At 43.0% G+C, this 24976-nt stretch overlaps 2 protein-coding genes across 2 annotated transcripts; one reads left to right on the top strand and one right to left on the bottom strand.

Annotated features, from left to right (window-relative positions):
* Window positions 1-3050: 3050 nt before the first annotated feature.
* On the top strand, window positions 3051-11002 carry itih2 (inter-alpha-trypsin inhibitor heavy chain 2). Its single transcript, XM_061914215.1, has 21 exons — window positions 3051-3291; window positions 3401-3433; window positions 3677-3715; window positions 5088-5260; window positions 5342-5446; window positions 5521-5683; window positions 5747-5854; window positions 5918-6046; window positions 6123-6239; window positions 6314-6482; window positions 6548-6673; window positions 6742-6923; window positions 7038-7223; window positions 7295-7434; window positions 7546-7718; window positions 7995-8150; window positions 8222-8335; window positions 8399-8597; window positions 8658-8830; window positions 10520-10631; window positions 10713-11002. Exons 1-21 carry the CDS (start codon window positions 3190-3192, stop codon window positions 10849-10851), a joined length of 2838 nt encoding a protein of 945 aa, XP_061770199.1. The 5' UTR covers window positions 3051-3189; the 3' UTR covers window positions 10852-11002.
* Window positions 10913-24365, bottom strand: kin (Kin17 DNA and RNA binding protein). Its single transcript, XM_061914216.1, has 12 exons — window positions 23972-24365; window positions 23757-23851; window positions 22615-22658; window positions 22411-22533; window positions 22161-22349; window positions 22041-22085; window positions 21912-21963; window positions 16659-16779; window positions 16473-16601; window positions 16294-16393; window positions 16115-16215; window positions 10913-11106 (listed from the first exon to the last, which is right to left on the bottom strand). The coding sequence occupies exons 1-12, from the start codon at window positions 24083-24085 to the stop codon at window positions 11047-11049; spliced, it is 1173 nt and encodes a 390-aa protein (XP_061770200.1). The 5' UTR covers window positions 24086-24365; the 3' UTR covers window positions 10913-11046.
* Between the last annotated feature and the right edge of the window lie 611 nt (window positions 24366-24976).

Below are 24976 nucleotides of genomic sequence, written 5' to 3'. Positions count from 1 at the left end.
AGACTATGTCTCCCGGCTGGCCTGGGAACGCCTCGGGATCCCCCGGGAAGAGCTAGACGAAGTGGCTGGGGAGAGGGAAGTCTGGGCTTCCCTGCTTAGGCTGCTGCCCTCGCGACCCGACCTCGGATAAGCGGAAGAAGATGGATGGATCGATGGATGTCCACAAAAAAAATCTGGCTGACAACACTGAATATATATGTATATAGACATATACATATATATACACATATTTATGTGTATATATATATACATACATACACACATATACACATACATATATATATATATACACATACATATATATATATATATACACACATATACATATACATATATTTATATATATATGTATATATATATATATATATATATATATATATATATATATATATATATATATATATATATATATATATATATATATATATATATATATATATATATACACACACGTGTGTGTATGGGTACATGGTTAAAAACACATATTTTTTTAAAAGAAAACATTTTGTTCAATTCCAACACTAATAATATTTTTAACACAATTTCCGTGATTTTCCATTGTGTTCACTGAACAACACAAAGTCTTTAGTAAAATGTATATTTTCATCCGATTTATCTGAAAACCCATTCGCACATCTTTACTCAGACGCCACACACACACACACACACACACACAGATTACAAATATAATTAAAGCTGCAAGCAGCGTTGGTCGGGTCCGCCTTTGGCTGCTGCCCCCGAGACCCACGGCCGGATAAGCGTTAGAAGACGCCTTGGAGCCACTATTTTGAGAATCTAATGCATTGTGAAAGTAATGCAGTTGTTGTATCGAAGTGAAAATATCAAACTTCCTGTTGATTTTTGCTAAAGTATGTTAGTTATTAAAATGTAGGTCTAAGTGAGACCTACATAGTGTTTTTTGTTTCATGTCTCTTTGACATTCCTACCGGAAGTTACAAGCAGTTTTGTCTGTGTTTTCTTCCTAGGAGCAGTTTGTCCGTGTTGTATTCCTAGGGGGGCGGTAGAGCGCAATTTTGAGTTTTGAGGTTAGGTTTTTTCATCAGATCGCAATTTTTGCCAGACCTGATGTGTGTGTCAAGTTTGGTGAGTTTGGAAGCATTTTAAGGGGGTCAAATAACAGCTCAAAGAGGCAAAAATGACATTTTTAAGGAGACTTTGCACAGGGGTTCTTTGAAGGCGCGTAAAATCAAAACCTGAGAACTTATCAAAACTCTGTTCTATACTTTTAATCAGAAGGGTTCAATCTCTTTCCTGTGCCAGTTTGAAGCCAAAACAACAGACGCACTCAGAGGAGATAATGTTTGAAGAAAGGTGACCGTTTTTTACAAAACTTTTGTTTTGAAGGGGGGATTGCAAACTTCCTGTTGATTTTTGTTGGGGGTTGTCAATCTATGAAATGTAGGTCTAAGCGAGACCTACATACATGTTTTTGTTTCATGTCTCTCCGACATTCTTACCGGAAGTTACAAGCAGTTTTGTCTGTGTTTTCTTCATAGGAGCAGTTTTATCAGTGTTTTATTCAAAAATAGCGCTATAGCGCAATTTTGAGTTTTGGGGTTTGGTTTTTTCATTAGATCGCAATATTCGCCAGTCCTTATGTGCGCGCCAAGTTTGGTGACTTTTGAAGCATTTTAAAGGGGTCAAATTACAGCGCAAAGAGGCAAAAATTGCATTTTTTGCGAACATTTTATTTTGAAGGGGTTTTTGCCAACTTCTTGTAGATTTTTCTGAAAGAAGTGAGTGTATGAAAATTGGGTCTAAGTCCGACCGACATAGGAGTTTTTGTTTCATGTCGCTATGACATTCCTAACAGAAGTTACATGCAGTTTTTTCTGTATTTTTTTCCTAGGGGGCGCTAGAGCGCAATTTTCATTTTGGGGGATTGGTTGCTTAATATGTTGGGAAGGTTTGCTATACCGACGTGTGTGTCAAATTTGGTGAGTTTTGAAGCATGTTAAGGGGGTCAAATTACAGCGCATAGGTGCGGAATAATAATAAAACACAGCAGTTTCAATAGGGTCCTGTGGAGTCCTTTGCCATGGGCCAAGGACCCTAATAATCCATCCATTTATTACCGCTTGTCCCTTTTGGGGTCGCAGGTGGTGCTAAAAAAAAATAAAAATGTTAAATAATATTATATATATATATATATATATATATGTATATATATATGTTTTATGTAATTTTTTTGCACTTATTTTTTGCCATGTACAATCCATAATTAATTGATAGTCAGTTTGCAATAGCAAAAATCAATAAAACATAATAATAAATACAAGCAGTATGTCAACTGTGTACAAATATGCATGTTTACACCGCAAAATAACCTCTTCAATAGGAGAGAAAATTTAGACTGAGGAGGTGCAGTGTACACCTAGCTCCAAACATGGCGCCCTGTAGTCACCTGACCTATAATTCAATTTAGGAGATGGTTTGAAGCAGAGTTCGCCATACTCTCTTCATACACGATTCTGAGCATTTATTGATTACTCCAAAACTAGACTTATATTATGGAAAATTATTGTCAGATTCATTTTCAGGAGCAAAAGATATACAAAAATAAACATTTCAGTCATCAGTTCCTTTAAGAATGAACTGCCAGATCAATTCAAAAAGGTCTCCACAGATGAGACACTTGAGAACTACAAGCAAAGACTCAAAGCCTGAGCTACTTGTCTGAAGAAGTGCTCAATATGGGCCCAGATACAATGAAATGGTTCTGGTTTTGAGTACAGTAATGCACCCATCAATGAGCAATCACCAGCATTGTTAAGCATCATTGGCGCTCTCTTGTGGACATCACACAACATTACAGCTTGTTGGCAGCCCTGGTCAATTCCAATTTTGCCCATGCTTCAATTTACACAAAAGGAAGCTTAAATGTGCTATAAAAAGAAGCCCTGCCTTCTGTTTCTCATGAAGTTAGCGTCAATCAGACAGCGTGTCATAAAGTCATGTTCCACCTCTTAGAAAGACAAACTTTGAGCGGGCTGTACAACGGTATTTACTCAACGTGCAGGTCAAGCTTCAAAGTTTGCTTCATCTCTGGGGGACATGGCAAATATTGACCCGGGAGTCTTGCGTAGATTTCTAGCCCGCAGTTACCAGTCCTGCTGTATTTCCCCCCAAAGTAGCACAGTACGTTTGGTTGTAGGACGAACATAAACCATGAGGACCAGGCTTCTCCTTTTCCTTCTAGTCGGTCTTCTAGGCCTTCAACTGAGCCGCTGCTTTGAGTTTGTAATAGATGGGGAATGGGAGGACGACACGGTGAGTCAGCTTCAAGAATGTTCATCATATTAATCACGCGTTAAACATCTCGAACGATTTGTCTACCGTCGTTTTTTTAATGAGCATTGTCACTGCTTTCTTTCATTAGCCAGATATCCAGAATCATCATGACAGACACAAGGTGGGAGCTTTTCTTTGGCCTTTTAAGTGTTGTCGTATGGATCACCTTGTTAGCTAACAAGCTTTGTCTCAGTCTCCCAACATTTGTAGTCCTATTTAATGTTTGGAACTAAAAGTCCACCCAGAAGGGTCAATTAACTTTGTAGACTGTGTCTGATAGAACCCGATTACAGTCGGTAGTAAGTGCATTGATGAAAAACAAAGACATTTGCATGTCCCTAATGACTAATGTGTGTGTTTTCAGAGAGCGATATTGACCAGTGAAGAGCAGGAAGACTTTGAGGTATGACCCTCTACTTGTTGTTTTAAGCTGTCTCCACTGTGACAGAGTTCAACCTTATCTAACTAAATCAATAAGTTGTTTTTTGGAGAGATTTCCCTGACTGACAGGCTATTGACCCGGTTCTTGTACAAGCACCACGTTCTAGGTCCAGACCATTAATGGGTGGCTAAATGCTCAGAGGCCAGCAGAAACAGAGTAATCCAAACCCTAAACCAGGGGTGCCCACACTTTTTCTGCAGGCGAGCTACTTTTCAATTGACCAACTCGAGGGGATCTACCTCATTTATATTTATTTATTTATTTATGAAAGAGACATTTTTGTAAACAAGTTAAATGTGTTTAATGATAATACAAGCATGTGTAACACATATAGATGTCTTTCTTTCACAAAGACAAGAATATAGGTTGGTGTATTACCTGATTCTGATGACTTGCATTGATTGGAATCAGACAGTAATGATGATAACGCCCACATTTTCAAATGGAGGAGAAAAAAAGTGGTCCTTTCTGTACAATACCACATGAAAGTGGTTGGTTTTTGGCAGCTAATTCATCCAGCTTCCATACACTTTACAAGAAAAACATTGGCGGCAAATTCCGTAGCTTGCTTGATTGACATTCACGGCACCCGAGGGTCTTGTGAGATGACGCTGGCTGCTGCCAGTTCATTATTATGAAAAAATGACAGAGAGGAAGGCGAGAAACACTTTTTATTTCAACAGACTTTCGCGCCGTCCCTTCCGTCAAAACTCTAAAGGCCGACTGCACATTTCCTATCTTCACAATAAAAGCCCTGCTTCATGCTGCCTGCGCTAACAAAATAAGAGTCTCGGAAAGCTGGCGTGCACAAGTGATGTGAACGCCAGCTTTCTGAGGGATCGCTTGTGCACGCCAGTTTTCCGAGACTCTGTATTTAGTTAGCGCAGGCAGCATGAAGCAGGGCTTTTATTGTGAAGATAGGAAATGTGCAGTCGGCCTTTAGAGTTTTGACGGAAGGTACGGCGCGAGAGTCTGTTGAAATAAAAAGTGTTTCTCGCCTTCCTCTCGGTCATATTTTCATAATAATGATCTTGCAGCAGCCAGCGTCATCTCACAAGACCCTCCGGTACCGTGAATGTCATTTAAGTGACGTCTTGGTGAAGATTGATGATCACTCATTTTTAGGTCTATTTTTTTTAAAAGCCTGGCTGGAGATCGACTGACACACCCCCCCGCGGTCGACTGGTAGCTCGCGATCGACGTAATGGGCACCCCTGCCCTAAACCTTAAAGGGTTTATTGAATCTGAAGCCCAATTTGGACAGTTTTTAACCATGTAAATACTCAAAGCAGAATTTTACTCCTGACTTCTTAATCAGTCACTTCCTGCTCAGGCCATCCGAGGAGATGACATCACCGTCAAGAGTTACAAAGTGGAGAGCCGAATCACGTCGCGATTCGCTCACACCACTGTCCGAAGTTCGGTGGTCAACTCTGGCTCTAAGGCCCAAACCATTGGCTTCAACGTGCAGATCCCCAAGAGGGCCTTCATCACCAACTTTACAATGTGAGGCCACGCTGCACCTTAGAGACCAGTCTCCCTTTAAAACACATGGTTGTTGACAACTGTCATGTTTTTGTGCTGCAGGAACGTCAACGGCATCACATTTATAGGCTCCGTTAAGGAGAAGACGGTGGCCAGGAACCTTTATGCTCAAGCCCGAGCCAGAGGCAAGGCCGCCGGCATTGTCAGGTAGTCTGCCAGGTTCCTCTCAGATTGAACGCATACGTACAACAGAGGAGACTAAGAATGTTTGGGCACAACAGGGCCAACTCTCAGGACATGGAGACCTTTAAGACAGAGGTGCACGTCCCCCCTGGTAGCAACATCGAGTTTGAGCTGCACTACCAAGAGATGATGCAGAGGAAGTTGGGCTTCTATGAGCACTCGCTGCACCTGCAGCCTGGCAGATTGGTCCCTCAGTTCCAGGTGACTATTTTTAGTGTATAAAAGCAACGTCCTCCAGCTAACAACCCTGAGTTTTGTCTTCAGGCAGATGTCTACATCTATGAGCCAAAGGGAATCTCCAAGTTGAAAACAACAAACACTTTCGGCGAAGATTTTACAAACCTGGTTAAAGTTAATCAGTCCCCTGAGAAGGTAATACTTTTGCACTCAGGAAAATTTGGACACCTCGTAACCGTTGCTTGCCGTCCGCCCCAGGCTCACGTGGTCTTCAAACCCACCTTGCAGCAGCAAAGGAAGTGCGACACCTGCAACGACAGCGCCATAGACGGCGTCTTTACTGTCAAATATGACGTGAGCCGGGATAGGAATGCTGGTGAGCTGCAGGTAACAAACAGACGCTCACTGGTTTTGACACAGCGTTTAAAAAAAAAAAACAAGACTGATCAAAGGGTCTCACCAGGTCTCGGACGGCCACTTTGTCCATTTCTTCGCCCCGTCCAACCTGCCACCGCTCCCTAAAAACATCATGTTTGTAATTGATGTGAGCGGGTCTATGTGGGGCGTCAAGATGAAGCAAGTAAGTGATGAACCGGTGCCACTGTGTGGTGGTTCTGCAGAATAGCACTACCTTTTTGAGCTTCTCTCTTTTAGACGGTGGAGGCCATGAAGGCCATCTTGGACGGCCTCACCATCGACGACCAGTTCAGCATTATTGACTTCAACCACAACGTGCGCTGCTGGAGTGAAGACATGCTCCCTGGATCCTCCATACACATCGAAGATGCCAAGAAGTACATCCAAAACATCAAACCTGTTGGAGGTACTCATACAAGAGTATGGACTGGGATAGAAAGCCGGTTGTTCAAAACTTATCTTCGACCCCAGGAACCAACATTAATGAAGCACTGATGAAAGCGGTGCAGATCCTGGTGAGAGCGTCCAATCAGGGGCTCATCGACCCTCGCTCTGTCTCCATGATCATCCTGGTGTCTGATGGGGACCCGACTGTGGGTAAGTCTAACATGCTTGATCAAAGCTTGTCCTTTAAGCAACTCGTCAGGACGACAACGGTTTTGCAGGGGAGATAAAGCTCAGCAACATTCAGAAGAATGTAAAGAAAGCCATGAGGGAGGACTTCTCGCTCTTCTCTTTGGGTATTGGCTTCGATGTGGATTACGACTTCCTGGAGCGCATCGCCATGGAGAACCGTGGCAATGCACAGCGCATCTTTGCTAACCACGACGCTGCCGAACAGCTACGGGTTGGCCGCCTTCCTTTAACGTTTGAATAACAATATCCAGCAGAGAAATAGGTTGTAGTCATCAACGACTGGGCAGTTTTCAACTAATTTCACGTGTTCTCTTACCAACTGCAGACGTTCTACAGCCAGGTGGCCAACCCTCTCCTGCGCAAGATCACTGTCCAGTTCCCAGAGGACTCGGTTTCTGACGTCACACAGAACCAGTTCGACAAATACTTTGGGGGCTCTGAGCTGGTGGTTGCTGGCAAGGTGTTGCCCTCCGAGAGCGACACGCTAACCAGCTTTACCACCGCATCGGCTGTGGGCGACACACACACATACACCGAGGCGAGCGTTAAGCCTCTTTTTAACCATTTAATCTTACCCTGCAGGCCCTGCTGGACATCACTCTGGAGACAGAGTCGGACACTTCCAAACTGGACGAGGAGCTGGCCAAGCAGCAGCACTCGTTCACAGGCTTCGCCAGGCAGCTGTGGGCCTACGTCACCATCAAGCAGATGATGGGTGAGAGGTGAGCCTCAAAGGCAGCGTCATTTGGGACCAAATAATAATACGTGAGACTATTTTCGGGGACACAAGCGGAGAACAACGCTACCTTTTTTTCCCCCCTCCACTTTTTTAGGTCTTTGGCACCAACGGCTTCCAAAAAGAGGAAGATCACACAGCGGATCCTGGCATTGGCTATGGAGCATCAGTTTGTCACGCCTCTCACCGCCTTGCTGGTGGAGAGCGAGGACACCAGTGAGAGGCTGCTGGCCGACTCTCCCAAGGACCCCAAGCACGGATGCTGCTCAGGTACCTGCAAGTGTAAAGCAGGGCTATACAACTAAATTGATAAGGGGAGCACATTTCTCAAAAAAAGGCCAAAGACCTGGGGGCCGGACTTCTCTCTTTACTATCTTATTTTGTATATACCGGAAAAATACCCAGCGTCTTTTTGCCATTTTGCTGCAAAAGTGTTTCCTTTACATAGTGTTGAAGGAACTATGGTGTCATTCCCGATGCGGATTGTATACATTCTAAACAGAGGCACTTTTCAAGTAAATGTTCACCAAGTGTAAATGTGTGCAGGAGGAATGATGGGAGGAGGTATCAAAAACCCCGGTTTGGCTCCAGTGCGCCTCGTCTACCAACCTCCCCCCTGGGTCCAGATGACCACGCCGGCCCCGCCCAGCCCAGTCGAGAAAGGACCAGAGGAATGGACGCTGCCAAAGCAGGTCAACTTAGGTACTGCACAGATAAAAAATGTTGGGAATAGACTTTTGAACAAGAGTTAAACATGTTTTTGTATTTCTCAGTGGACAACGATCCACACTTCATAGTGCACCTGCCCCGAAGCAACATGGACGTATGCTTCAACATTGACTCCCAACCTGGACACATCCTCAACCTAGTGACTGACAAAGGCACAGGTAACATACACCTCTCTGGCTGCTGCTCTTATTGTGAAAGTCTGAGTGTGACCCTCCCGACAGGTGTGGCAGTGAATGGTCAGTTAATCAGCGGCAAAAAGGTACACAAAGGCAAACGAAGCACCTACTTTGGCGTCATCTCCGTCTACTACCAGCCTGATGGCGTCAGCATTACTGTGAGCACAGATGCCATAGCCTTAACCGACGGGAGGAACAACTACACCTTCACCTGGGGCGCCACGGCCGACATCGTACAGGATGGGTAAGTCCCTGCGGCCCTGACGGATGGATCGTCAAGTCAGGTCTGGCTTTTTTTGTCCAGGTTGAGGATCTCTGTCGTGAAGGACTCGAGCGTCTCCATCACCATCAACAACGGCATCCAGGTGATGGTTCTGCTGCACCGTGTGTGGAAGAAACACCCGGTCAACGTGGACTTCCTGGGCCTCTACCTGCCCAACGACAACCGTTACTCCCCTCTGGTCCATGGACTCATAGGTACATCTCTTCGGCACATGAACCTCTTTTAGCTGCTTTGGTAATGGCGATGATTTTAGGAGCAAGCGGTTTAAACATATTGGCACTATAGTGACAAGATGTTAAAGGCCTACTGAAAGCCACTACTAGCGACCACGCAATCTGATAGTTTGGATCGCAATCTGGATTTTCCAGAATTATCCTAGTAAATGTGTCTAATAACATCTGAATCGCTCTGCCGTCTAGTTTTTTTTTCTAGTCCTTCACTCTCACTTTCCTCATCCACAAATTTTCCATCCTCGCTCAAATTAATGGGGAAATTGTCGCTTTCACGCAAACTGATAGTTTATATATCAATGATGAAATATTGACATTGCAACACATGCCAATACGGCCGCTTTAGTTTACTAAATTGCAATTTTAAATTTCGCACGGAAGTATCATGCTAAAACGTTGCGTTATGATGATGATTCGTGCGCGTGACGTCACGCATTGTAGAGGACATTTTGGTCCAGCACTGTTCACAGCTATAAGTTGTCTCTTTTCATCGCATAATTTCACAGTATTATGGACATCTGTGTTGCTGAATCTTTCGTAATTCGTTCAATTAATAATGGAGACGTCAAAGAAGAAAGCTGTAGGTGGGAAGCGGTGTATTGCGGCCGCCTTTAGCGACACAAACACAGCCGGTGTTTCATTGTTTACATTCCCGAACTATGACGGTGAAGCCTTACTATGGAACAGAGCGGTCAAGCGAACATGGTTCCCAACCACATGTCAACCGGCAGGTTTCGGTGCGAAAATGGCGGTAATAAGTCGGCTCTTACCGTAGACATGAGCGGAGTGCTTGCGTCGTTCCTCCTGCACCTGTCATAGAGGCAGCTGCGGACTCTCTTGCCTCCTCCCAACGGCCGCCCCCGACCGTCGGATGTTTCCACCGTGGAGGAGGGGAAACAAAAAAAAAATCTCAACCCGGCCCCACTGGCTGCCTTCGCCTTGTCGAGAAACGTGGCTTCCCTCGGAGACACTGGCGGTCACCACACCCGTGGCCACACCCCTCCGACTTTCAGGTTGTACAGCCACGACAATATAATCTCACTAAAACACTAGTAACACAATAAGCAGATAAGGGATTTTCCAGAATTATCCTAGTAAATGTGTCTAATAACATCTGAATCGCTCTGCCATCTAGTTTTTTTTTTCTAGTCCTTTACTCTCACTTTCCTCATCCACAAATTTTCCATCCTCGCTCAAATTAATGGGGAAATTGTCGCTTTCTCGGCCCGAATCGCTCTCGCTGGTGGTGGCCATGATTATAAACAATGTTCAGAAGTGAGGAGCTCTACAACCCGTGACGTCACGCGCACATCGTCTGCTACTTCCGGTACAGGCAAGGCTTTTTTTATTAGCGACCAAAGTTGCGAACTTTATCGTGGATGTTCTCTACTAAATCCTTTCAGCAAAAATATGGCAATATCACGAAATGATCAATTATGACACATAGAATGGACCTGCTATCCCCGTTTAAATAAGAACATTTCATTTCAATAGGCCTTTGAAATATATAGTCACTATAGTTTAGTGACAATATTTGGCTCAGTCTCATCAGGACATTATTTGCAAATACATAAACATTTATTGTAGATGTTTAACTGGACATACTGCATGGAGCATGCACACCACAAGATTGTTTTGTGTGGTGTCCCTCAGGTCAGTTCTCCAATGAGCCTCAAGTGAACGTTTACGACATCCATAACGGCGCCGACCCCCTGAAAAAGGAGGCCACCATGGAGGTGAAGGGCAACCAGCTGCAGGTCACCAGGTGAGTTATTCCTTATGACAGGGTGGCTATACAAGCCAAGTTCTTCACTCAATGGCGCTATCTGCTGGCTGTTCTTGGCAGGGGCTGGCAAAAGGATTACCGGCGGGACAAGAGACGGGGATCAAACGTCTACTGCTGGTTCGTACACAACAGCGGGAAGGGCTTCATCGACGGCCACTACAGCCACTACATCGTCCCTGACCTCAACAGCTACCTATGAAGGACTTTTTCCCTCGACATTTTCACTCATCCGTCAAAAATTCAAAGAAATCACAAATCAGTAATGTAAAGTTTGATTTGATTGTGATTTAAACAACAAAATGCTTGCTCCATAATGAGGAAATGTCTATAAAAAAGTGATAAAACCCTGACATAGTAGAGTCCTTCAATGGAAAAAAAGAAGAAGAAAGTTGGTTCATGCCAGCTTGGAGAAGTCCTCGTAGGCGACCTCCACTCGCTTACCCTTCTGTGGACCCTGTTGACAACACAACTTGGATTTAGAAAGCAGCAGCCGCCAAACAGCAATCAGTAAGGTTGTGAAGGGCACTGGAAATAAAAACTGCACTGAGGGGTGGTGCTTGGGATGTCCACCAGGTGGCAAACCATGCAATAAAAGATGTCCTTCACTCTTACAATGTGTCACCAAGCTTTGATGTCTCGGGATGGGAATTGATAACATTTGTTAAAACTCCGATTCCATTTTCGATTCTGCTGAACAAGTCGGTTATTTTTTCCCAATTTTTTTTTGAGAAAAAAGGATAACATTGATTAATTACTTTTTTGTTTTGAAAATGACTACAAAAAAATAATACAGTGGTTCTCAATTGGGGTACTTGAAGGTATGCCAAGGGGTACGTGAGATTGTTTTTAATCCATCCATCATCTTCCGCTTATCCGAGGTCGGGTCGCGGGGGCAACAGCCTAAGCAGGGAAACCCAGACTTCCCTCTCCCCAGCCACTTCGTCTAGCTCTTCCCGGGGGATCCCGAGGCGTTCCCAGGCCAGCCGGGAGACATAGTCTTCCCAACGTGTCCTGGGTCTTCCCGTGGCCTCCTACCGGTTGGACGTGCCCTAAACACCTCCCTAGGGAGGCGTTCGGGTGGCATCCTGACCAGATGCCCGAACCACCTCATCTGGCTCCTCTCGATGTCAAGGAGCAGCGGCTTTACTTTGAGTTCCTCCCGGATGGCAGAGCTTCTCACCCTATCTCTAAGGGAGAGCCCCGCCACCCGGCGGAGGAAACTCATTTCGGCCGCTTGTACCCGTGATCTTATCCTTTCGGTCATGACCCAAAGCTCATGATCATAGGTGACGATGGGAACGTAGATCGACCGGTAAATTGAGAGCTTTGCCTTCCGGCTCAGCTCCTTCTTCACCACAACGGATCGGTACAACGTCCGCATTACTGAAGACGCCGCACCGCTCTGCCTGTCGATCTCACGATCCACTCTTCCCCCACTCGTGAACAAGACTCCTAGATACTTGAACTCCTCCACTTGGGGCAGGGTCTCCTCCCCAACCCGGATATGGCATTCCACCCTTTTCCGGGCGAGAACCATGGACTCGGACTTGGAGGTGCTGATTCTCATTCCGGTCGCTTCACACTCGGCTGCGAACCGATCCAGCGAGAGCTGAAGATCCCGGTCAGATGAAGCCATCAGGACCACATCATCTGCAAAAAGCAGAGACCTAATCCTGCGGTCAACAAACCGGAACCCCTCAACGCCTTGACTGCGCCTAGAAATTCTGTCCATAAAAGTTATGAACAGAATCGGTGACAAAGGACAGCCTTGGCGGAGTCCAACCCTCACTGGAAATGTGTTCGACTTACTGCCGGCAATGCGGACCAAGCTCTGACACTGATCATACAGGGAGCGGACCGCCACAATAAGACAGTCCGATACCCCATACTCTCTGAGCACTCCCCACAGGACTTCCCGAGGGACACGGTCGAATGCCTTCTCCAAGTCCACAAAGCACATGTAGACTGGTTGGGCAAACTTCCATGCACCCTCAAGAACCCTCCCGAGAGTATAGAGCTGGTCCACAGTTCCACGACCAGGACGAAAACCACACTGTTCCTCCTGAATCCGAGGTTGGACTAGCCGGCGTAGCCTCCTCTCCAGTACACCTGAATAAACCTTACCGGGAAGGCTGAGGAGTGTGATCCCACGATAGTTGGAACACACCCTCCGGTCCCCCTTCTTAAAGAGAGGAACCACCACCCCGGTCTGCCAATCCAGAGGTACCGCCCCCGATGTCCACGCGATGCTGCAAAGTCTTGTCAACCAAGACAGCCCCATAGCATCCAGAGCCTTAAGGAACTCCGGGCGGATCTCGTCCACCCCTGGGGCCTTGCCACCGAGGAGTTTTTTAACTAGATTTTTTTTAAATATTCAAAAAATAGCAACAATTCAAAAATCCTTTATAAATATATTTATTGAATAATACTTCAACAAAAAATGAATGTAAGTTCATAAAGTGTAAAAAAAAATGCAACAATGCAACATTCAGTGTTGACAGCTAGATTTTTTGGTGGACATGTTGCATAATATTTAATGTTAAAGATTTATTTTTTGTGAAGAAATGTTTAGAATGAAGTTGATGAATCCAGATGGATCTCTACTACAATCCCCAAAGAGGGCACTTTAAGTTAATGATTACTTCTATGTGTAGAATTGAATCACTTGTTTATTTTTCAACAAGTTTTTAGTTATTTTTCTAAATAGTTCAAGAAAAAACACTACAAATTAGCAATATTTTGTACTGTTATACAATTTAATAAACAAGAAACTGATGACATAGTGCTGTATTTTACTTCTTTATCTATTTTTTTCAACCAAAAATGCTTTGCTCTGATTAGAGGGTACTTGAATTTAAAAAAAAAATGTTCACAGGGTGTACATCACTGAAAAAAGGTTGAGAACCACTGTAATAATAAAAAATATTACACTCTAGAAATAAATAAAAATACAACATAATTAAAGCTGCAAGCAGCGATGGACGGGACTGCTTTGGCTGCTGCCCCCGCGACCCAAGCCCAAATAAACGTTAGCTAGCCGGCAGCCATCTCAACAGATATTTCACACGAGGGCGAAGCACAACTAATGTTAATATTATTCAAATATTGTGTCACTGGCGCGTTTATGCCATTTATAAGATTACATAGTGGGAGCGCTAGGAAAAAAAACATAAAAAAACATCTAGCTCTCTGTGTGAGTGCACGGCGGCCATCTTAGAAATGTTTTTCAGCGCAGCGGTTCTTTGAAGGCTAATACAATCAAAACCGGACAATTCATTGTCTTTACCGTAGCATAAAAAGTGCAGATGGCCTTAAAACGCCACAACAGTCAGGCACCATATGTAAGTACCCAAAATAACGAATGTTGGACGGTTGTTTCTATGATATGCAGGCAATTGACAACTTTAAAACATACCGGCTTAGCTACGGCACCTGGCCGCCATCTTGGTATAGACGATCACAGCCCCTACCCCACGAATGTTGGTGCGTGCGCAACAGCAGCAGACGGTACGGGAAAAAAAGAAAAAAAACGTCCCCCTCACTGTGTCTGCGCACGGCGGCCATCTTTCAAATGGCTTTCAGCGCAGCGGTTCTTTGAAGATTGATAAAATCAAAACCGTAGCAGTGATTAAAGCTATTTTATCAACTTTTAATCAGAAGGGTTCAATCTCTCTTCTCTTGCTTATCTGAAGCCGAAATGATAAATGGCCTCAGAGGAGATAATATTAAAAAAAAGCGATTTTTTTTTTGCCAACTTTTGTATTGAAAGGGGAATTGCAAACTTCCTGTTGATTTTATAGGTTTGACTCAGACCTATGTAGTGGTTTTTGTTTCATGTTTCTAAGACGTTCCTACTGGAAGTTACAGACAGTTTTGTCTGTATTTGACTGATAGACGCGTGCTTGCTAGACCTGCTAACTAGCACGGGAATACTTCGACAGCTACATCCAGCGGCCTGTGAAGCAGGGGAGTATAGTAGCAGCGGGGGCCGTCTACGGAGCAGTCGCCAGCGGTGTGATCGGAAACGCGGATGCCGAGCGGGGCTAAAAACAAAGCAGAAGGCTAATCCCCCACAGAACACCACTTCCCTCCATCCTGAAGCCGGATTTAAATGGAAGATGCGAGACTACTGGTCTGGGTAAGGAGTCAGTTAAATTAGAACAAGTTTTTTCTGCTTTGAGTGTTTCAGAGTTGGACATGTGTTCTACTGAGGTGGCTAACTATGATGCGTGCAGTTTATCAAAGCAACAAACAAACAATCGGAAAATTCCCGTCGTATCAATTCCTAGATATGGTCGTAATTATACTAAATGCACGGGGCATAATAAACACAACATTATTAATATTGCTACTACGGATAATTTGATCAAAAATTCCCTAAAACAGCCCACTACCTATAATATAGGTTTTTTAAACATAAGATCATTGTCTCCCAAAACGTTGTTAGTTAATGATATCATCAGAGACAACAATCTTAACGTCATCGGTCTCAGCGAAACCTGGCTTAAACCAAACGACTTTTTGTCACCAATGTCCCACTGGGTGTGAGTTTTCCTTGCCCTTATGTGGGCCTACCGAGGATGTCGTAGTGGTTTGTGCAGCCCTTTGAGACACTAGTGATTTAGGGCTATATAAGTAAACATTGATTGATTGATATTTTCTTCCTAGGGGGTGCTAGAGCGCAATTTTGAGTTTTGTTTTTTTGATTAGATCGCAATTTTCGCCAGTCCTGATGTGTGTGTCAAATTTGGTGAGTTGTGAAGCATGTTAAGTGGGTCAAATCACAGCTCAATGAGGCGGCGGTATAATAAAGAATAATAATAAAACCTTAGAAATTCAATAGGGTCCTCTGTCCCAAAGGGACATTCAGTCCCTATTTATTGTTTGACAATTAGGGCTACAACAACTAAACTGATTAGAGTAATTGTTTAATGGAGTGTAACAATACAAATGTTAAAAATCGGGACTATTTGCAGCTTTAATGCCGCAAAAAAATTTCCCCCGGCCGCTGCAATACAGCACACGAGGTCTCTGGTGTGTGGGTGCCATCACCTTTATGGTGGCGAACAGCACAGTTTTCCCTTCTAATATTTTTAATGCACACGCTAAAAGTGAAACTTCAGCGTCGATAAAGTGCATTTACAAGGAAAAAAAAAAATACGGTTATAGCCAGGAGAAAAATCCTTGTAAGACATGGAGGAGGCAGGTTTTACACAATAGGTAATGTCAGTTATTTGCAGTATTAACAGCAGACGACGTGCTGGCACGAGATTGACTTCTGGCCTGAAACGCGTCATTCATTTAAAGTTATCACATTCCGTGTGTGCCAAAGCTGCTGGTATTTCCTCCTTTTGAGGAAATATCCAAGTCCAAAGCACAGATCGCGGGAACTTAAAGTTAACATTCCATTTACAACTTGAGGATGTTAGTGTCCTGAGAGATGTGAACAAAATGACACGTACAGAGTCAAGCGTGAGCGAAGCACAGAAGTTCTTCTCCTCGATGCCCTCCAACACCGCCTCGGTGTCTCGGTGGTTTCCGTTTAGGATCATCACACGTTTTCCTGAGGGACGTTGGACAATTTCAGGCGGTCACTGTTGTTAACAGTATGAAGAGTCTACATATGTGTGCGCAGTCATACCTGGTGCGGGTATGACGGTTTCCACGTGGTTCTGGTCCAGCTTCAGTTTGTCTCCTGAGTCCACCATCTTCACCACCGCCGTGTATTTCTCCAGCACTTCCTGCAGCGGAGCAGAAGCAGGAAAGCGGTCACAAGGTGCACCTTGATGTGGGCACAAAACATCCGACGGGCGCGGTTACCATGACGACGGCCTTCTTCTTGTGATACTTTTCTCCCAGCCTCTTGGTGACCACCTTGACAACAATGTTGGGCTGCAACCAGTTGTCGGTCCTGACGGGCTGCTGCTTCTGCCTCATTCGCTCTTCACTCTGAACGACAACACTGGCTCAGCCACGCATTTCACGCGGAAACGGACAAGACTCTACCTCGATGATCTGCTCCAAGGCAGACTTCTTCTTTTTGTCCCTCGACTCGGAAGCGGAGGACGTGTCTTTCCTCTTAACTGACGAGGACGCCTTCTTCAGCGCGCTGGAGGCCGCGAGGGAACTAAAAAATTGATGAAAAGACGTGTGTGTGTGTGTGTGTGTGTTAATTGCTGTGTTCATTTAAAAAAAAAAAAAAAAAAAGAATATTCACCCCTATTGAATTTGGATTACCGGTAATCCAAATTAATCACAGTAAAGTTAGATTTTCATTGTACGGCAAACTGTCTGTGTAACTGTTCGTATGGCAATAAACAATCTGGAATATTGAATAAATTACTTGCTTATTACATAAATTAAAACCTCTAAAGCATGGGTGGCAAACTCTGGCCCTAGGGCCAAATTTAGCCTGCCGTGTACAAACCCCGTTTCCATGAGTTGGGAAATTGGGTTAGATGTAAATATAAAAAGAATACAATGATTTGCAAATCCTTTTCAACCCATATTCAGTTGAATGCACTACAAAGACAAGATATTTGATGTTCAAACTCATAAACTTTTTTTGCAAATGGCTGCCGCATGTGCCAAAGTAGTTGGGAAAGGGCATGTTCACCACTGTGTTTTACATCACTCAATAAACGTTTGGGAACTTAGGAAACTAATTGTTGAAGCTTTGAAAGTGGAATTCTTTCCCATTCTTGTTTTATGTGGAGCTTCAGTCGTTCAACAGTCCGGGGTCTCCGCTGTCCTATTTTACGCTTCATAATGCGCCACACATTTTCCATGGGAGACAGGTCTGGACTGCAGGCGGGCCAGGAAAGTAACCGCACTCTTTTTTTACGAAGCCACGCTGTTGTAACACGTGCTGAATGTGACTTGGCATTGTCTTGCTGAAATAAGCAGGGGCGTGCATGAAAAAGACGGGGCTTTAGTGGTACTATATGTTGTTCCAAAACCTGTATGTACCTTTCAGCATTAATGGTGCCTTCACAGATGTGTAAGTTACCCATGCCTTGGGCACTAATGCACCCCCATACCATCACAGATGCTGGCTTTTGAACTTTGCGTCGATAACAGTCTTGATGGTTCGCTTCCCCTTTGGTCCGGACGACACCATGTTGAATATTTCCAAAAACAATTTGAAATGTGGACTCGTCAGACCACAGAACACTTTTCCACTTTGCATCAGTCCATCTTAGATGATCTCGGGCCCAGAGAAGCCGGCGGCGTTTCTGGATGTTGTTGATAAATGGCTTTCGCTTTGCATAGTAGAGCTTTAACTTGCACTTACAGATGTAGCAACAAACTGTGTTTAGTGACAGTGGTTTTCTGAAGTGTTCCTGAGGCCATGTGGTGATATCCTTTAGAGATTGATGTGGGTTTTTGATACAGTGCCGTCTGAGGGATGGAAGGTCACGGTCATTCAATGTTGGTTTCTGGCCATGCCGCTTACGTGGAGTGATTTCTCCAGATTCTCTGTACCTTTTCATGATATAATGGAGCATAGATGTTGAAATCCCTAAATTTCTTGCAATTGCACTTTGAGAAAGGTTGTTCTTAAACTGTTTGACTATTTGCTCCCGCAGTTGTGGACAAAGGGGCGTACCTCGCCCCATCCTTTCTTGTGAAAGACTGAGCATTTTTTGGGAAGCTGTTATTATACCCAATCATGGCACCCACCTGTTCCCAATTAGCCTGCACACCTGTGGGATGTTCCAAATAAGTGTTTGATGAGCATTCCTCAACTTTATCAGTATCTATTGCCACCTTTCCCAACTTCTTTGTCACGTGTTGCTGGCATCAAATTCTAAAGTTAATGATTATTTGCACAAAAAAAAAAGTTTATCGGTTTGAACATCAAATATGTTGTCTTTGTAGCATATTCAACTGAATATGGGTTGAAAAGGATTTGCAAATGATTGTATTCTGTTTATATTTACATCTAACACAATTTCCCAACTCATATGGGAACGGGGTTTGTAATTTCATTTGGCCCTTGAGGCAATATCAAATTAACATTAGAGCTGGCCCATCAGTTTTATACACCGCATTCACGACTAATACTCATACTTGCCAACCCTCCCAATTTTCCCGGGAGACTCCCAAATTTCAGTGCCCCTGCCAAAAATCTCCCGGAGAAACCATTCTCCCGAATTCCTCCAGATTTCCACCCGGGCAACATTATTGGGGGCGTGCCCTTAAGGCACTGCCTTCAACGTCCTCTACAACCTGTCGTCACGTCCGCTTTTCCTCCATACAAAAAGGATGCCTTTTACACACACACATACACACACAAGTGAATGCAATGCATACTTGGTCAACAGCCATACACGTCACACTGAGGGTGGCCGTATAAACAACTTTAACACTGTTACAAATATGCGCCACACTGTGAAGCCACACCAAACAAGAAGGAAAAACACATTTCGGGAGAACATCCGCACCGAAACACAATATAAACACAACAGAACAAATACCCAGAACCCCTTGCAGCACTAACTTTTCTGGGATGCTACAATACACGCCCCCCCGCTACCACCAAACCCCACCCACCAGGGTAATGTTAATATTTACCTCAGAAGGCTGCAAATAGAAAAGAGGCATTCAATTTTTTATTTAATTTTTATTTAATATACCATTGATTTTTGGTTTGTTTGTTTTTTGAAAGTTGATTTTGCATCATCGAGTTATATAAGCGTTGCTTGTTCCATACTTAATGTTAAAGTGTTAGTGTCAGTAATTTATTTAGTCATATATATTTATTTATTTTATATATGTTTATATATATTTTTTTTAATTATATATGCACCTTATTGCTTTTTTTATCCTGCACTACCATGAGCTTATGGAACGAAATTTCGTTGTTATCTGTGCTGTAAAGTTCAAATTTGAATGACAATTAAAGAAAGTCTAAAGCAAATCAGTGTCGCAAACTGAGCAATAATTAAGTTTTTATTCATGCACGTTCTCTTGCTGCTTCAAGGCTTGAATGTTTGATTCATTCATGATTGTTATTTTATTTTCAAATGTATTATTTGCCTGTGTAAAAAGTTTATTATGATATTTACCTCAGAAGGCTGCAAATAGAAAATAGGCATTCAATTTTTATTTAAATGTTATTTGACATGCCATTGATATTTTTGAATTATTGTTCTTTGAACTTGATTTTGCATGTCACTATGAAGTTATATAAGCCTTGCTTGTTAAATATTCAAAAGGAAAACTTGTTTGGGTCCCTATCAAAATGTTAATTTGTTCAACATTGGCCTGTAGCTTTGTTCAGTTTTAAATTTTGGCCCAGTCTCTATTTGAGTTTGACACCCCTAGGCCTAGTGGCCACGTGCGTGGACAGCACCTTTTAGCTGTTATTTTCAAAATTGTGTACACTACTCAATTGGGGTCTTATGGCCACTTATGTGGACACTTACACTGCCATTTGGTGGTGTCAGGATACATAACAGAACATACATTGGAATTTGAAAAAAAAAAAGTGTAAAAATAAGAATGAGCGTGTCACTAAACATGAAGTACACGTTTGTGTACTTATGGACTAAGTACATTATATCCAAATATGATTCTTAGTTCTTATTCTAATTAGAGTCCAATAAGTCCACAATAAAAAAGGTCCTGAGTAGTGCTGAGTTCAATCCCGGGTTCGGGATCTTTCTGTGTGGAGTTTGCATGTTCTCCCCGTGACTGAGTGGGTTCCCTCCGGGTACTCCGGCTTCCTCCCACCTCCAAAGACATTCACCTGGGGATAGGCCCCTCCCACCTCCAAAGACATGCACCTGGGAATAGGTTGATTGGCAACACTAAATGGTCCCTTGTGTGTGAATGTGAGTGTGACTGTTGTTGTCTATCTGTGTTGGCCCTGCGATGAGGGGCCACTTGTCCATGGTGTACCCCGCCTTCCGCCCAAATGCAGCTGAGATAGGCACCAGCACCCCCCGCAACCCCAAAGGGAATAAGCGGTAGAAAATGGATGGACGGATGTTAACTAAACCTAAAAAAAAAGGCTCCAATATTTGGACACAAATTACTGGCCGTACAGCCACACCTGATGCCTTTCAGGTGATTATCCATCGTTAAGGCAAAGAAGGATGCACGCTCAAAATGAATTGATTCATCTGCAACTATACATGATTAATGAGATATGTTCAGAGGTGGGCAGAGTAGCCAGAAATTGTACTCAAGTAAGAGTACTGTTACTTTAGAGATGTATTACTCAAGTAAAAGTAAGGAGTAGTCACCCAAATATTTACTTGAGTAAAAGTAAAAAGTATGTTGTGAAAAAACTACTCAAGTACTGAGTAACTGATGAGTAACCTGTTCCTCTAATGATGACGGCAACAAGTAATGCACAAAAACATAAAAATAGCAATGAACAAAATCAGAGCCAGGAATATCTCTTAAGCAACTAAAACAATAATAGATATTTGGTTTTACACTGTATTGAAAAAAAAATTAGAAAATGAATTTTACCTTTGCAAGTTCATTATACTATTGGCTAAGTTTTATATTCATAAAGTAAGTTTCTCAATACCCGACCTGTTTTTTGTGCCTTTAAATAAGATTTAGAACTCTACATTAAAACATTCTACCTCTAACAAGCAAAAAGCTGTGAAAACGATGATGTTGTGTTCAAAATTGAAGTGAGCCTATGGCTTTGCACTTTGTTTATTTTATATATATATATATATATTTTTTGCATTGTATTTTGGTTACTTTGAATTTACAACCCCCTGCCGCTGTTTTGTACTGCTTTGTACATACTTTGATTATTATTGTCAACTGTTTGTAAATGTTGAAATTTCGAAATAAAGTTTATTTTTAAAAAAAGGGTGCAGTCAATCATGTGACCGCCTGGCTCTGTTTGATTGGTGAAACAGAGTCAAACGTCACCAGTGACTGCATTTGATTGGTGAAAGGCAGGCATGTGATAGGTCCTACTTTGAAGGTCTGTCTGACAAAACAAAAACAAACAAAGCGTGCATTAACAGATCGATAAAAATCAGTAGTGAGTAGCGAGCTGAATGTAGATAAATGGAGCGGAGTAAAAGTAGCGTTTGTTCTCTATAAATATACTTAAGTAAAAGTATGTTGCATTAAAACTACTCTTAGAAGTACAATTTATCCCAAAAGTTACTCAAGTAGCGCGTTACTACCCACCTCTGGATATGTTTGTGACCAATGCCCTAGCATGCACTAACCCTGAGAATGATGTAAAACACTGGGAGGAGAACACCTGCATCGTACCTTGATGTTGAAGGCCCAGCTGATGATGCACCAAGGGCCATATTGAAAGCAACTGCAAGAAGAAGAAACACAGAAGCGTAGTCACGACCTCATGATGTATTACTGGCACTACTTGACAACAGAACTCACTTTTTTCCTCTTCGTTCTCTCGCTGCAGCTCAGTATAAACTGGATCTTCCTGCGGGGAGAAAAAAAGACGTAAGTGTTGCGACATTCCGGCAGCAGCCGTTGCAGCGTTCCTGCAGGGACTCGCCTCCTCCTCCTTGGTGCTGAGGCCTCGGCGGACTTGGTCCTCGATGAACTTGGCGCTCCTCTCCACGTCGTCCAACTCGTGCTTCTTCCTCTTCGCCAGCTCCTCCTGGCGACGGATGGTCTCCGGGTCACGGTCGATGTACTCGATGTACCAGCCTTTTGGCGTCTCGTCCACCTTACACAAACCTGCCATAAAGCATTAGTGACATTCCTCCATTTCTCCACTCAAGGAGCGTGTGACACCGACCTTGCCTGCCCAGCCATTTGGTGAAGACAGTGAGCGTCTCCCAGCGCGTGGCATTCATGTGAATGTGCTCGCGGTCGCTGATATACTCGTTGTACACAATGTTGTTGTGCACACGCTTGGTCCCTGCACAAATGTTATTGCCGAGACACGACTGATGTCGCTGCTGTGCACGGAAATACTCGGATGTGTGTTGGCCAAACTCACCGAAACGTCTCCGCAGCAGCTCGAGAAATCCAGTTTTGAATTCACTGTCGTGAAAAAACATCAATTTGTGAGGGATTCCCATTATCAAAAGTTAAATTGTGAGTTGACTTTTCTGCAAAAACAAAAAAAAAAACCTGCATTTTCCAAACTGATATACAAACCCCGTTTTCATTTAAGTTGGGAAATTGTGTTAGATGTAAATATAAACAGAATACAAAGATTTGCAAATCCTTTTCAACCCATATTCAGTTGAATATGCTACAAAGACAACATATTTGATGTTCAAACTGATTAACATTTTTTGTGTGTGCAAATAATCATTAACTTTAGAATTTGATGCCAGCCACACGTGACAAAGAAGTTGGGAAAGGTGGCAATAAATACTGATAAAGTTGAGGAGTGCTCATCAAACACTTATTTGGAACATCGCACAGGTGTGCAGGCTAATTGGGAACAGGTGGGTGCCATGATTGGGTATAAAAACAGCTTCCTTAGTCTTTCACAAGAAAGGATGGGGCGAGGTACACCCCTTTGTCCACAACTGCGTGAGCAAATAGTCAAACAGTTTAAAAACAACCTTTCTCAAAGTGCAATTGCAAAACATTTAGGGATTTCGGCATCTACGCTCCATAATATCATCAAAAGGTTTAGAGAATCTGGAGAAATCACTCCACGTAAGCGGCATGGCCGGAAACCAACATTGAATGACCGTGACCTTCCATCCCTCAGACGGCACTGTATCAAAAACCCACATCAATCTCTAAAGGATATCACCACATGGGCTCAGGAACACTTCAGAAAACCACTGTCACTAAATACAGTTGGTCGCTACATCTGTAAGTGCCAGTTAAAGCTCTACTATGCAAAGTGAAAGCCATTTATCAACAACATCCAGAAATCGTCACGCCCACATCGTCTGCTACTTCCGGTACAGGCAAGGCTGTTTAATTAGCGACCAAAAGTTGCGAACTTTATCGTGGATGTTCTCTACTAAATCCTTTCAGCAAAAATATGGCAATATTGCGAAATGATTAAGTATGACACATAGAATGGAGCTGCTATCCCCGTTTAAATAAGAAAATTTAATTTCAGTAGGCCCTTAATATGTGAAAGATTGTCATAGAGTAGCATTGTAAACTTACTTGGAAAAGAAGTCCATAAACTTGTGAGGGTTCTCCGAGGCGAGCAGCAGCTGCCTCTGGTGGGACTCGGACATGCAGTGACATTTAAAGCCATTCTGCCAGGAAAAAAATGAGATATTTAAGTCAGAGACTTTTGACAGCAAAATGTTCTAAAACAACAGCTAGCATGCTAACTAGCATTGTAGCTAGCATGCTAATTAGCATGCACGACTCACCTCATCCCGGCATTGTTTCTGACACATTTGACAATACCACCGCAGCTTCTGCAGACCTTTGGATTTGATCCGGTTGCTTATCGCCTTGGGCGAGAAAAAGTCGGCTTTCCCCATTTTCCGCCCGGTGGAAATACTCACAGGATAAGGTGTTATAATCTCGCGAGACAACGCAAGTCGCGTGATACTGCGCTGCTTTCAAGACTATGGGAAAGTTACCTTATCATGAAGATAACAAATCTAGTTTTTAAACCACTTAAATTTATTTTATATTGATAAGAGTGTAACCGAGGGTTGATACATGTCACCTATACTGTAGAGAACCACAAAATAACAAACACGAAGGGTCCAGTTTTACACGAAGACCACTTTATTTTGTTTGTTCTCAAAACTCCGCTCCACCGTAATGTGTCACCATTTCCGCTCTTAGCGCCTTCAAAATAAGACCTCAAGGCATACACATTTTAACAGCTTATATAAGAATTTAACATCACTAAGAGGCGAGTCCATACAAATAGTTTAAATAAGGAGTGTATTAATACATAAAAAAATCTGAATGTGGAAACAGGAATAACTTGAACTTTAATAAAGTTTGTATACCTCGATTGCTTATTTTTACTTCATTGTGTAAAAATTATTTTACAACACTTTTGACAAGACCACCTCAGCTTCTGCAGACCTTTTGATTTTCATCCGCTTGCTTATTAGTAGAAAAAATCGTTTTTCCCCCCATTTCGGCCTCGTGAAAAATCCTCACAAAACAGGTGTTATAATCTCGCGAGATAACGGAAGTCACGCGAAACCCTGCGCTGCTTTCCTTTATCAGGAAGATAACAAATCGAATTATTAAACCACTTAAATCTCAATATTAGCCTCTAAATATTCATTTTATGGAGTAAAATGCTACTGTTAGTCACATTTTTTTATTGATATTAGCATAGAAGTGTATAAATACATAAAAAACAGAATGTGGAAGCAGGAATAACTTTAACTTTAATAAGGTTTCTA

Source organism: Nerophis ophidion, linkage group LG10, assembly GCF_033978795.1.
Source record: "Nerophis ophidion isolate RoL-2023_Sa linkage group LG10, RoL_Noph_v1.0, whole genome shotgun sequence".
Classification (NCBI taxonomy): Eukaryota; Metazoa; Chordata; class Actinopteri; order Syngnathiformes; family Syngnathidae; genus Nerophis; species Nerophis ophidion.
Note: the sequence above shows the minus strand (reverse complement) of the source record. Positions and strands in the feature narration are given on the sequence as shown.